This window comes from Mesoplodon mirus (assembly GCF_964341445.2).
Source record: "Mesoplodon mirus genome assembly, chromosome: 11".
NCBI lineage: Eukaryota > Metazoa > Chordata > Mammalia > Artiodactyla > Ziphiidae > Mesoplodon > Mesoplodon mirus.
Window position 1 is genome coordinate 31,612,898 of NC_138987.1, and position 13,828 is coordinate 31,626,725.

A 13,828-nucleotide genomic window follows, 5' to 3' on the forward strand; every position below is an offset into this window, starting at 1 on the left:
GGAGCTGATGTTCTAGAGCAGAACTGCATCACAGGTAAACAAACCATCACACTGACAAACGTCCATGAACAAGAGGAACAGACTGCTCTCATTGGAGCCTCACACCTCCTTGTGAGCTTAGTGGTATGGTGAAGGGGGTGGCATTATAAACCCACTTTACACATGATGAAACGGAGGCTCAGAAAGGTAAAGCAGCTTGGCCAAGACCTCAGAGCAGGTGAGTGGCAGAGCTGGCATTTCAATCCTGACCTGCCACCTGCCAGCCCTGAGTTCTCTGCATCTTATCTTCTTCCCGATTTTTAACTCTCTTGGGGAATCATGTCAGCCATGTGTTAGGAAATCACACTTTAATATCAAAACACAGGGGAAAAGAACAGAAAAGACCCTGTCAGAGCTCCCTTGGTGCTTTAAAAAGAGGAAAATAGTCCAAGGGCCACTTCTGCAAAGGGTCCAACTTCCAAGGCTAAGCTCACAAGTGTCTGGTTGGCTGCAGGAAGCCCCTCTTCCCCTGGCACCTTAACATTCTGGCTGCCCAAAGGCACTGGTAGGGCAGGGCTGCCTAACTCCAGGTGGGTGCTTTCCTCTGAGGATGAGGCCACCAGGATCCTGTGCTTGGCCACAGTGCTGTAACAAGCAGTCCTGACCTCAGACACCGAGCATGTGTGGGCGCGTGCACACATGTGAGGCTCCAGAGCCCTGCTCCATGGGCTGACACCCTGTGCTCAGGTGGGAGAGGGAAGAATGATAAGAGAACAGGGATGCCCAGCCTTGTCAGCTGGATGGCCTGAGCTGATCCAGGTGCCACCAGCATCTGCTCTCATTTTGGGCTCAGAGCCTCAGTTTTCCTTATTATTAAAATGAGAATAGTAACACTCCTCCATACAGTTGTTGGGAGGATTAAATTAGAGAATCTATGAAAACTATTTAGCACAATGTCTGGTCATAGAAAGTGCACAAGTTTTCGCCATATGATGATGATGAGGACATGACCCTATTCCCAAGGAGCTCGTGGTTTGTTCTATTCATTTGTGTGTTCATTCATTTTTCAACCAAGATTTTTCAGCACCTACCTCATGCAAAACACTAAAACCCTGGGCAGTGGTCAGGAGGAGGCAGGTCACCATGCGAAATGCCTTTTAAAAAGTTAGTTCCATCCAAGTCCCAGCCTACCCCTCTCCTGGCTTTGGTTCCTCAAGCAGGTGCCTGGTCTGTCTGTGCTCTGCTTCCTCACCTGTAAAATGCTCCCCAGTAAAATCAGGAAGTGCAACGAGCAGCGGTGTGCTGGCAAATGCTTAACAACCTGCTCTCTGGGGAGACCTAAATGCCTGGTGTGTAGCACTTGCCAATTTCCATGGTGTAAATGCTCTCACTATGGCCACTGTGACTTCCTGTTGGATTGAGTAGTAAGTGAGAGAGGGAAAAAGAGGGTTGAAGAATACCACCAAGGTCACTCCTCAATTTCACTGTCACACCTTCACCCTTGTCATTACCAATAACATCACCTTCAAATCACTCATTCAATCAACAGATGTCTCCTAGCACCTATTATCTGCCTGCCCTGTTCTAGGCGCTGGGATACAAAGATAGCAAGTAGGCATGCGTGGGTTGGTGGTCATGGGGACACAAATTATCACACAACATAAGAACTCTTGGAGAATCTAGACATGGACACTGTGCTTTAATGAGTATCATTAGCCATCATTTAGTAGAATAGTATAGCCTCACAAACGCCAGGCTGAAGACATAGTAGTTAAGGGGTGTTTCAAACTAAGAATCCTCTTTTCATTTCCTCAACAAATAAAATAAAAAAGAAATCCTAGGGAAGGGTGGAGAATAAAAGGGAAGGTAACAATAGATAATTGTTGAAAGGGAATAGCAGACATTCTGGGAACAAGGACCACTGGTGAGGCAAGAGGAGAGGAGGGTTCCAGAGGCCACTGGAGGGAGGGGTGGAGGCCAAGGCTTAGCTGCTCTATGCCCCCTTCACCCCAACATCCCCTCCCCATGCCCATTCGGGCTCCTGAGACCTTGCAGGTAAAACCGAGAGCAAGGAAGTACACTCAACCCTGACCTGGTTATGAACAATCTTTCTTGGGGTCATATTCAATGTTCTCCTTTTGAAAAATCAAACCTAGGGTTCCAGTACATTCTGTTAATAATTTAAAAATTCATCTGTTTATGAATCTCAAATAGCTGCCTTACAGTTATTCAGCTATGTACTGGAAAATAAAGAGCCAAGACTTTATACACAGGTGAGTAAAACTGGAAACGCCTCAACTGTATGTACTATATTGCTGACTTCTAAAGTAAGGTGAGTTTCAGGCCCAATGATGCCCAACAAAGGTTGTCCTGATTGGACTGGGTTGGGAACAATGACATATGATAACTGAAAATATACTATGTGTTGACCACCAGGGATACAAAAAAGAATAGGACATATACCTTGTTCTTGCAGAAGAAACAGCCACCTAAAGCTAACTATAATAGAGTGTCATGTGTGCTGCCGTGACACAATGGAATATATTATAAGTTATCAAAGGAGGTAGTTATTAGCACTGTTGGCAGGGTAGGTGTGTCAGGGAAGAATTCAGAGAAGACGTGACGCTTGAGCAGGCTTTTAAGGATGAATGGAGATTGGCTCGGAACAAGATAGGGAAGGGTATTCCAGGTAGCAGGGAACAGAATGTGCTAAGGCAGAGGTGTGTTTGAAAACTACAAATCATTGCTATTCCTGCGGAATAAGCAGCAAAGCAGGAAGTGGAGTTGGAGGCAGAACTAGAGGGAGGGCAGACCTGCTTATGACTCTGACTTTGAACCTGAGGGCAACGATGCACCACCAAATGGTTATAAAAGGGGATACATTGTGGGGCGTGGGAGCAAACTGATCAGATTTGTATTTTCAGAAAGATGATACTTTGGTGGTAACATGAAAGGTAACCAGGAGGTGAGGTCAAGGCTAGAGGCCTGAGACCAGTGAAACTGCTGGAAAATTCTAGGCAAGTAGGGCTGAAGAAAACTGAGCTTGAAATGCTTTTGTTTTATTTCTCCTTTCCCTTGTGGTTCTCAAGGCTGACTGATCTCCCATCATCCCAGAGGACAGCACCAGCTTTAGTTCAGACCTACTACTGAGCCAGACCTTATTGGGGGGTGATCCTGGTCCAAGGCTCCCCAACATCCTTGATGTAGCCAGGCTCACCTCTGGGGCAACCCCAAAAGCTGGTGGGATCTTAAAATGCTCGGCCATGAGTCCTTCTTCCCAGAAAAGGTGGCATTGGGACCCTCTGTGTCTCCTCAGAAGATGAAAAGTCCTCCCCTCCCCACCTCACGCCCCTTCTCCCATTCACTGGCCAGGTATCAGATCATCCTTGGGGGGCCCAGGCTGGTTCAGAGAGTATGCAAGCTGGCCTGTCAGGAAGCAAGAGTGGGAGGTTCCTACACCTCTCTCACCCACGAGGAAACCTGACTCTGCAGCAGGGTCCTGGACCTGGAAAGCGATGACAGAGAGAAGGAACTGGGGCTGACAAGGAAGAAAAGGGAGGCACATTGTTCCCGGTGGATTCACTCTCAGTCCAGACAGTGGATCTTCTCCCCGCTCATTACCATCTCAAAGGAGGAAGAAAGGGGCTGTGTGAGCTGGCTTCTCCCCCTCCAACAACCTCTTCCTCTCAGGAAACAGTTTGCACAATGAAGGAGGGGCTGGGCAGAGGGCTGACCCCAGGCAGCGAGGCTCTGCCAAAGCCACCCAGGGACAGTGGGGCTGGCCCGCCACCTCTTGGCCACTCCTGGTATCAGGGGGACAGGCATCCTTCGGGAACTCTGCAGGGAAGGATTGGGGTTTAAGGCAGCCAGCATCAATCTGGGAAGCTGGGAATGTATTTGGAAAGGCCTGCAAGTTCTTAAAGGATCTAGGATGGAGTTCTATAGGAGAAGCTGTTACGTGTGGGTAGGAAATCTCTGTCACAAACATCCAACGAGTACAGAGCCAACTTCCAGGTGACATAATGAGTCTCAGTTTCTCACCTCTCCACTTTTTTAACCACTGAGAGGCAAGAAAAGGACTGCTGTTCTCAAGACCTAATTAACCTGTGGGCATATGAAAAGCGTGACTGAAACAGACTGGGAGAAATTCCTCTGGCCAAAAATTGTGTCCCCCACCAGGGTGCACAGCCTAAAATTCACACATTGGTCTTGCCTGTGGATTAGAGAGATTGAAGACCAAAGTCAAAATTTAAATGTTACTTGGCTGAGGCTATTCATGGCATTTCAATCTCATTCACTGTGCGCCTACGCTACACTACACACCATATGGGCACTGTGGGGGACAGACATTAATTAATAAGACCCAACTTTATCATCTGAGAGCTAGCAGGGAAGAGTGATCATTAGAAAACCTTAGTACAACAGGGGTAAATCCTAATCCACTCTGCCTAATATTGGGCATAAAGAAATTAAATAGGCATGCCTACAGGAGCTGCTGTCGAGATGATGAATATTGCACAGGAGGTAACAATAGTCTGCAATAATAACACACACTTAAATAGCACCTACTGTCTACTAGACACATCCTAAACACTTCTACAGTAACGCAGATTTTAACCGCACTTACATATATTAACCCTACAGGTAGGTACTATTTTATTCCCATTTAGATGCAGTTAACGTTCAAAGGTCATATAGCTATTATGGGGTAGAGATTTGAATCCAGACAGCTCTGAAGTCTGAGTTCTTAACCACTGCACCATGCTGCCATTTATTAGGTCAGCCTCCACACAGGAAGCAACTTTTTTGACAAATACCCCCCATCACCATACCATGTTATCCCTGACTGAACCAGGGATAACACAGTCTGCAGAGAACACTCAAAATCAAGGTCACGTTGGGTTAAAGAGAAACAGAGGACTGCAAAGGCCATGTATGCATTCTGATTACCAGGCAGAGAGGCAGCAGGATTGCACAGGCAAGAGTGCATGGAAGCAACACCTCTGCAGAAATCAACCCCTTGGCTCAGAACCTAAATATGATGCTTTACATAAGAGCATAAGCAGAGATGGACAAGGCTTCATGTAAGACCCTTCAAGCAAGCAGCATCACTGAAGACGATTCAGACTGGGTCAGAACAGAGGCCAGGCACATGACTACCCTGGTTGAGATGAAGTGATTTCTTCGCAGGAAAATAATGGCTAATGTCTGAACCTGCTGGACATGCTTTAATGTTGACTGTATTGAATACGTTAAAAACTATAAATATCTCCCACTCCAAAGCATAGGCTCAACCATTCCCAACCTGAGTTAACTTCTCAAGGAATGAATGTGAGTGCACACATCCATGATAGAATAACAGAGCACCTGGCATGCTCAGGGAACTGAATACATTAATTTATTCATTTAATACATATTTACTGGATGCCTACTTTGTGGCAGCTTTTGGAGATGCATGCAGAAAACCTTGCCCTCCAGCTCCCATGGCCATCCATGGGTCCACTGTCAGAATTGCCCTGGATGGTGTGCTTCCATGTCTCCGCATTTGGGTTTACTTCCTGGACTGCAAATTCTATGTCTCCAACTGGAATGATAATATTTATCATATCTGTCTACCAAAAATTTGGAGTAGAGACCTCTTTTCCACCTGCGGTTCCCTATGTGCAGGGCCTGTTCACTACTTACCTGAGTACCTAAGACTGTTTTTTGCACTCAGTCAGTGCTCAGTAACTACCTGTGGAACCACTGCTGCAATAACCTTGACACACGTGTCCAGTCTCTGCCCCCCAGGATGCTTACCATCTATCGGGGCGGGGCATACCTGGGAAGAGACTGGAAGGTTGTCATTTCTGCCTACCTTTGCTGTTAAGAGGACAGGTTCTGGAACAAGACTGCCAGTACATGAAAGAGTAGGGATGCAAACTCAGGCACTCTGTTCCCAAGGGTTTCAGATAAGGACTGTGGGCCTTTGTTGGTTTCTTTTACCCTCATAGCAACCCCATTCAATGAGAGAGCATGGCTGAAGCCGAATGAGGTCAAGCAACTTGCCAGAGTTACTGCAGATTTTAAGTTTTCCATTTTTAGAAAAGTAATACAGTGCATACACCATATATAATACTTCCAGTGGGCTCTGGGCAGTACCCCATATCAAATGTACTACGATGTCTGCAGCAAATCATATGAACAAGCACGGTGAGTAGCACGATGAAGACTATTACAGTCTAACTTTCCTTCAGATCAGGTTTTGTTGCCAAATGAGTTATAAACTATTTTCTAGGTTTCAGAGCTTTTTGGATTTTGGATTTGCAGGTGAGAGATTTCAGACCTTAAATACAAAGCCCTTTGGACAGAGTGTGGCACAAAGTAGCTGCCATGGTGCTTGGCATTAGTGGCCTTCCCTCCTGCCAGTCTCTGATACCACAGAACCTCTCACAGCTCTTCCCCTCTCTCTTCCCCACGAGGGAGATAAGCCCCATCTCCTCTCCTGCCCCTGTGGAGGGGGCACCTGCAGAGTCCCACTTACCAGTCTGTGTGGGCATCATCGATCACCAGCAGGATCCTGGGCCTTTGAACAACAGGCGTGGAGGGACCTGGAGGCTCCATTGGCCCCAAGGGGGCCTGTGAGGTCTGCTTCATGGCACTGGAGAAGGAGCTAAAAAGGCTGGATCCTGGAGAGGAGAAGGAGGCTGCCAGGGGCTGGGGGTGCCTCCTCTCCATGGCTGGGGATGCAGGGGAGCTGGTGGAGCTGTCTGGGCGCTGGAGGTCTGTCATGTAGCCGTTCGGCAGGTTGGCCACAAAGCTGCTGTCAGAGAGGCGTCGCCGGAGGAAATTCATGGCTGTGAATGATGAGATGGCTTGTTCCTACTCAGATTGTCTGGGTGAGGCCCAGAACAGAGGCTGCCAGGGAGAGGGAGTGGTAGGGTCTCGGGCAGAAGAGCCAGGGGAGTCCCACGCAAGTCGGCTGCCGCTGTCTTTTTTTTACCTATGGAAACAGGCCAACAAACACATTAGTGGAAATGACCTCAGCCCCTTAAGAGCAAAGAGATGATGCCCCTTCCTGCCCTGCTGCTGGGGGCAGTGCAAAGTGGGACATCATCTTTCTGGCAAGGCATTTGGCGACATCTAATTAGACCATACCCTTTTAACCTACAATTTCCATTTTCTGGAATTCTATCCCAAGAATGAAATCCGAGTTACAGAAAAAGCCTCTTGTACAAACGTATTTATCACAGCATTATTTACACTAGCAAAATACTGGCAAGTATCTCAACGTCTGACCACAAGATAATGAACATGTAAACTGCAGCACAGTCATTCAGCAGAACCTTCTGTGGCTATTAAAAAGAGGTATTTAAAAAGGGATTTTAGTAACACAGAAAAAATTTTATGTTGTAATTTAAAAGCTCATGATACAAGATTATAGGTACGGAATGACTACAACCACATAGAAATTGAAATAATAAAACTTTGGAAAGAAAAAGACATCAGAATGTTAACAGTGACTATATTTGGGTAATGCGACTACAGGTTTTTTGTTTTTTCTTTTTCTTTCCACTTACCTATGTTTTCCAGATTTTCTAGAATATTTATAGCTGCGAACTGAATTGTGTCCTTCAAATGCATATGTTGAAGCCCTCATCAGCAATGTGCTGGTATTTGGAGGGGGGTCCTTTGGGAGGTAATAGGGTTAGATGAGGCCAGGAGGGTGGGGGTCTCATTATGGCATTAACGTCCTCATAAAAAGAGACACCAGAGAGCTTGCTCTGTCTCTACGCACGATGTGAGGACACAGGGAGAACGCAACAGTCTACAAGCCAGCATGAGGGCTCTCGCCAGACACCAACCATGCTGGTACCCTGATCTCAGACTTCCAGCCTCTAGAGCTGTGAGGAAATAAATTTCTGTTGTTTAAGCCAGTCTGTGGTGTTTTGTTATGGCAGCCCCAGCAGATTAATAAACAAATGCATTCCTTTTCTGAACAGAATACAGTAAGTTTTAAAAAACCAAACTGTTCATGTGAGATCAAAATATCTCACTGAGAAAAATGATTGTTTATATCATGCAATTCAACCCCACCTATATTTTTTGTTAAGATTATTTTATATTTTTGTTGAGGTAAAATTTAGAGTGAGATGCATAGTCCATAAGTGTACAATTCTTGGAGTTTTAATAAATGTATACACTGGCAGAAGATTTAGTATACCCCTATCACCTCAGGAAATTCTCCTGTGTCCCCTTCTGGTTAATCCACACGTCCTCATAGGCAAATGCTCTGCTGATGTCTGTCATCGTATATTAATTTTAGCTATTCCTGAACTTTACATAAAATGTGATTGTGTATTATTCTTTTTGAACAGCTTCTTTCCCTCAGCGTAATGGTTTCAAGACTCAGCTATGTTGTACGTATCAAGTCATTCTGTTTTTTATCACTGAGTAGTGTTCTGCTGGATGAATAAACCACAAATTGTTACTACATTCTCTTGTTGATGGATGTTTGAAATGTTTCCAGTTTGGGAGGTATTCTGAATAGAATTGCTCTTAGGATGTTTTATTTAAGTAATTTTGTGGAGAGAGAGAAGGGGAAAGGGAGGGGCGAGGAGAAAGGGACACAGAGAGAAAGGTTGATTGAGAGATTCACTTTCTCTCTGGGAAAATACCTAGAAGTTAATTTGTTAAGTCATAGGGTAGGCACATGTTTAATTTTTTAAGAAACTGTCCAAAAGCTTCCCATAGCGGTTGAGCTATTTTGCACCTTTCATCTGAGAGTTCTAGTTGCTCCAAATCCTTACCAACCTTTGGCTGTTGTCCATCTTTTTAATCTTAGCCGTTTTAGTGGGTGTAAAATAGGATCACACGGTGTTTTGTTTTGTTTTTGGTTTTTTTTTTCCGTACGCGGGCCTCTCACTGTTGTGGCCTCTCCCGCTGCGGAGCACAGGCTCCGGACGCGCAGGCCCAGCGGCCATGGCTCACGGGCCCAGCCGCTCCACGGCATATGGGATCCTCCCGGACCGGGGCACGAACCAGTATCCCCTGCATCGGCAGGCGGACTCCCAACCACTGCGCCACCAGGGAGGCCCTGCAGATCTTTTTATAAACAGAAATTTAAAAATTTTATGAAGTCCAGGTTACCAAGTTTTTCTTTTGCATTTAGTCCTTTCTGTGTCTGCTTTTAAAAATCTTTGCCGGGGCTTCCCTGGTGGCACAGTGGTTGAGAGTCTGCCTGCCAGTGCAGGGGACACAGGTTCAAGCCCTGGTCTGGGAGGATCCCGCGTGCTGCGGAGCAACTGGGCCCGTGAGCCACAATTACTGAGCCTGCGCGTCTGGAGCCTGTGCTCCGCAGCAAGAGAGGCCGCGATGGTGAGAGGCCACGATGGTGAGAGGCCCGTGCACCGCGATGAACAGTGGCCGCTGCTCGCCGGGGCTGGAGAAAGCCCTCGCACAGAAATGAAGACCCAACACAGCCATAAATAAATAAATAAATAAATAAATAAATAAAGTAAGAGATCACTGGAAGACAACTGATACTTTATATTAAAACATGTCGCCCAGTGTACTTGTTAAAAAAAAAAATCTTTGCCAACCCCATGATCACGATGATATTGTCTTATAATTTCTTATAGAAGCTCTATAGTTTTAGCTTTTCTGTTTAGGTCCACAGTCCATTAAAACTTGATTTTTGAGTGTGAGAAGAGGTTCATTTATCCAGTTTTCCAGCACCATTTATGAAAATATTTTTCCCAAATGAATTATTTTAGTGGCTTTGTTGGCACCAGTTGACTACATGTTATCTATTTCTGGACTTTTTATTATGCTCCATTGATCTGTTATCCTTACACTGTCTTGATAACTGTGGCCTTATAGAAAGTCTTTAAATCAGGTAAAGTGAGTCCTCCAACCTATATTTGCTTTCACAAGATTGTTTTGAGTATTCTAGGTCCTACTTTTATGTATATTTTAAAGTCAAGTTGTACAACAGTCAAAAAAGTCTGTTGGGATATTGTTTGGAATTATGTAGAATCTAGCTCAGTTTGGGTAGAACTGACATCTCAACACTATTGAATTTTCCACCTCATGAACATGTTAGAGCTTTCTACGTATTAAATCTTCTTTAGTTTCTCTCAGAAATGTCTTGGGATTTTCAATATAGAGGTATTGCACCCATTTTTTAAAGCTGATTCCTAACAATTTCTTTTGGGCTTTTTTGGATGGTATTATAAATACTCTCTTTTTATTTTCCATTTGTTTGCTGCCAACATCATATATTTGTCAATTATTATCAATATAGTGACCTGATAAATTCAATTACTGTTTTTCATGATTGTTTACAGATTCTTATGATTTCCATTTAAACAATCATGCTATCTACAAATAGAGACATGTTTACTCCCCCCATTCCAATCTTTTACTTCTCTTATTACAGTTGTTAGTCCCTCCACTACTGAATACAAATAATGAAAGCAGACAACTTATCTTGTTCCCAATTTTAGGGGGAAAATGTTCAGTATCTCACGTTAACACAATGTTATTAGCTATGGGTTTTTCATAAATGCATTTTATCAGATTGGGACAGTTCCCTTGTAGTCTTAGTTGGCTGAGAGTTTTTATCATGAATGGATGTTGAATTTGCCAAGTGATTTTCTAAATCAGTTGAGAGGATTATGTTTTTAAAAATCATTTATTTGCTTAATGTGGTGAATTACATTAATTGATTTTCAAATGTTAAATCAAACTTGCATTCCTAGGATAAATCCCATTTAGCCATAGTGAATTACATTTTTTACATAATGCTGGATTCAATCTGAGGATATTTTGTTGAGGACTTTTTATGTCCATGTTCATGAGAAATACCGGTCTCTGATTTTCTTTTTTGTCAGTGTCTTTGCCAGGCTTTGGTATCAGGATAATATTGACCTCACAAAATATACTGAGAAGTGTTCCCACCTTTTCTGTTTCCTGAAAAGAGTTTGTGTAATATTGGGTTTTTTTCCTTAAATTATTGGCAGAATTCAACAGTGAAGCCATCTGGGGCTGATTTTTTTCTTTGTTGGAAAGTTTTTAATAATTATCTCAACCTCTTTTATAAATGTATTCATATTCTCTGTTTCTTGTTATTTCAATATTGGCAATATGTGATTTCAAGCAATTTGTCCATTTCATCGTAGTTGTGAAATTTATTGGCATAAAGTTGTTCATAATATTTCTTTACTAACCTTTCATTTTCTGCAGGGGCTGTAGTAATTTCCCGTGACATTCCTGATACTAGTAATTTGCTTTTTCTCTCTCTTTGATTAATCTGTGTTAGGAATTTATAAATTTTATTAATCTTTTAAAGAAACAACTTGCAGCTTTTTCTATTTTCTCTATTATTTGTTTTCTATTTCACCTATATCTGCTTTTTATTACTTCCTCTCTTCTTCTAACTTTGGGTTTAAGGCTTTTTTCTACATTCTTAAGATGGAAATATAGATCATTAATTTTAAACCTTTCTTTTCTAATATAAGCATTTAAAGCAATGCATTTCCCTCTATGCACTACTTTAGCTGAATGCAGAAATCTGACATGTTGTATTTACACTGTCATTCAACTCAAATTATTCTTATTTCTTCCTAATTCTTTCTAACCTATGTGTTATTTAAACATATCTTTAATTTTCAAACTCCAGTGCTCTTTCAGATATTTTATTGCTATTGCTTTTAATATGATTCTGTTATGATTATTGAACATAGTCTATAATGTTTTAATCCTTCAACATCTTTGACATCCACTGAGATTAATTTTATGGCTCAACATGGTCTATCTTGACGAATGTTTCATTTGCACTTGAAAAGAACATGTATTTTGCAGTTGCTGGGTACAATGCTCTAACATCAATTAGATCGTTGTTAAGTCAAGTTCCCCAGGACGCTGACTCTGCCGGGATGATTTGGAAGCAGAAAGTTTATTGGAGAGTGTCTCCATGATTAACAGCTGTGTGCAAGCGTGAAAAGCACACATGGGCTGAAGGAGGGGTTGAACTGGAATACAGTTTTCACAGAGGCCTCTGTTGATCTTACTGGCAGCATGGATTTGGGGCATCTCTTTAGATATCCTCATTTTCCAGCCACTCTATTAGCCTGTACTCTGCTACTTGTCAAAACAATAAAACTGCAGCTTTCTGCTTTTTGCTTTCAAGGGAAGACCCACATCATTGTGAATCTCACTTGGCAGATGCCACTCCCTTCTTTCAAGGGTTAAAACCCCTCCAGATTCCACCTACTTTCTGTTTCTCTCCAGGAACCTCAAATAGATTCTTTTAAATACTGTACCCAAAGTTTATAGTTATCATCTATGAGAAGGTTACTCCAACACAAGCTACTGAGCTATTATTGGATCTGAACCTCTTCCATCTTTCAAATACTGGATAAAAAAGTTAACAAACTATTAGAGTTAAAGGGACCTTAGAGATTATTTAACAATCCCTTCTTTAGGAACTCCAGTCGACCTTACACTGATGGGAATTCCCCGCCTTCAGAAAAATCACCTCATTATCTTTTGACCAAGTCCAATGTTCGTCAAAGGCTCCTCCTATAATTTCTCCCACTGCAGGCCCCAGGGGAGCTTACAGTCTGGTAAGGGAAGCAGATAATGGAGAAATGCTCACGGACTGGGGCAATACACAGAGCGCTGTTGTAGAGATTAACATGGGGGGAGGGTCAGGGAAGGCCTCTCTGAGGAGGTGACCTTTAAGCTGAGATGTAAGGGTGAGGAGAAAGGGAAGAACATACACAAAGGCCCTGAGGTAGGAAAGAGCTAGGCACAGTTGATGAACAGAAGGCAGGCCAGCTCAATCAGAAAATAAGAGGGAGATTTTTTTTTTGTAAGAAAATGGTTAGCGAAGTAGAGAGAGGCCAGATCATGAAGGGCCAACCTGAAAATAATTCTGATTTTATTCCAAGTGTGAAAAGTAAGCCATTGGATGGTTATAAGAAAGAGAGACACGTCATCTGGTCTGCCTGGCCACTGTGCGGAAAACATACTGTAGAGCAAGTGCGTGGAAGCAGCCAGACAAGTTAGGAGGCTGTTACAATCACTTGGGTCCTTACGTATAAAAAAGGGAGTTGGATTATGTGATTTCTAGGGTGTCTTCCTGTCCTGTGAGCCACTGACTTCCTGTGCCACTAGACACTGGATATCTCTTCAATGAAAAACTTAATTTGATGGTGGGACAAGGTGAGGATAAGGGGGATTCTGGAAGGAAGGCAGTGGGAACAGAAAGGCAGGAAGACCCTGGGATAGAATCCTTCTGGGATAGAATCCAGCAGGCCAGTCGAGTGCTTAGCCCCATGCTGCCCCACCAACAGCCGCTAGAGGGCAGGAGTGACCACACCAGACAGAACAAACAAACATTTCATAAAGCAACTTTGCAGGCTTACTTTTTGGAGGCTGTGGCGGGAAGGAAGACTTTACTGTGAAGAATTAAATAAAGGTTGGAGACTTCTCACTTGTTAATGGAGTCACACAACAGAAGCAAGATGTAAATCATAGGGATGCAGGTTTTGCATCAAAGCATAAACAACTCCATAGAGTGAGAGCCGCCCCACAGTGGCACCAGCTACTTTGGGAGATGAGCAACTGAACGTCAACTGGACAGGAGAGTGGACATCTCTGCTCAGGTGTCTCATAGACACCCAGACTCACGTCCTTCCTCATCCTCTGAAGAATTTTGTACCTGGGCCCCCCCTCTTCCTCCCGGAAGTGCCACTATCCATCCATTCACTGTGGCCTGAGACTAGAGTCTCATACTTCACTCCTTCTTAGCCCTCAGCGGTTTCAGCCACTCAGGAACCGGGCCCTGTCAACTTTGTCTCCT

The 13,828-nt window shown here is 43.6% G+C and overlaps 1 protein-coding gene across 1 annotated transcript in view; it reads right to left on the reverse strand.

Annotated features, from left to right (window-relative positions):
- Positions 1-6,951, reverse strand: part of SYN3 (synapsin III) — a 410,811-nt gene extending 403,860 nt beyond the window's left edge. The window contains exon 1 of the mRNA XM_082636954.1: positions 6,503-6,951. Within this exon, the coding sequence (XP_082493080.1) occupies positions 6,503-6,813 (311 nt within the window). The 5' untranslated portion in view covers positions 6,814-6,951. The remainder of the gene's footprint in view (positions 1-6,502) is intronic.
- Positions 6,952-13,828: the final 6,877 nt, after the last annotated feature.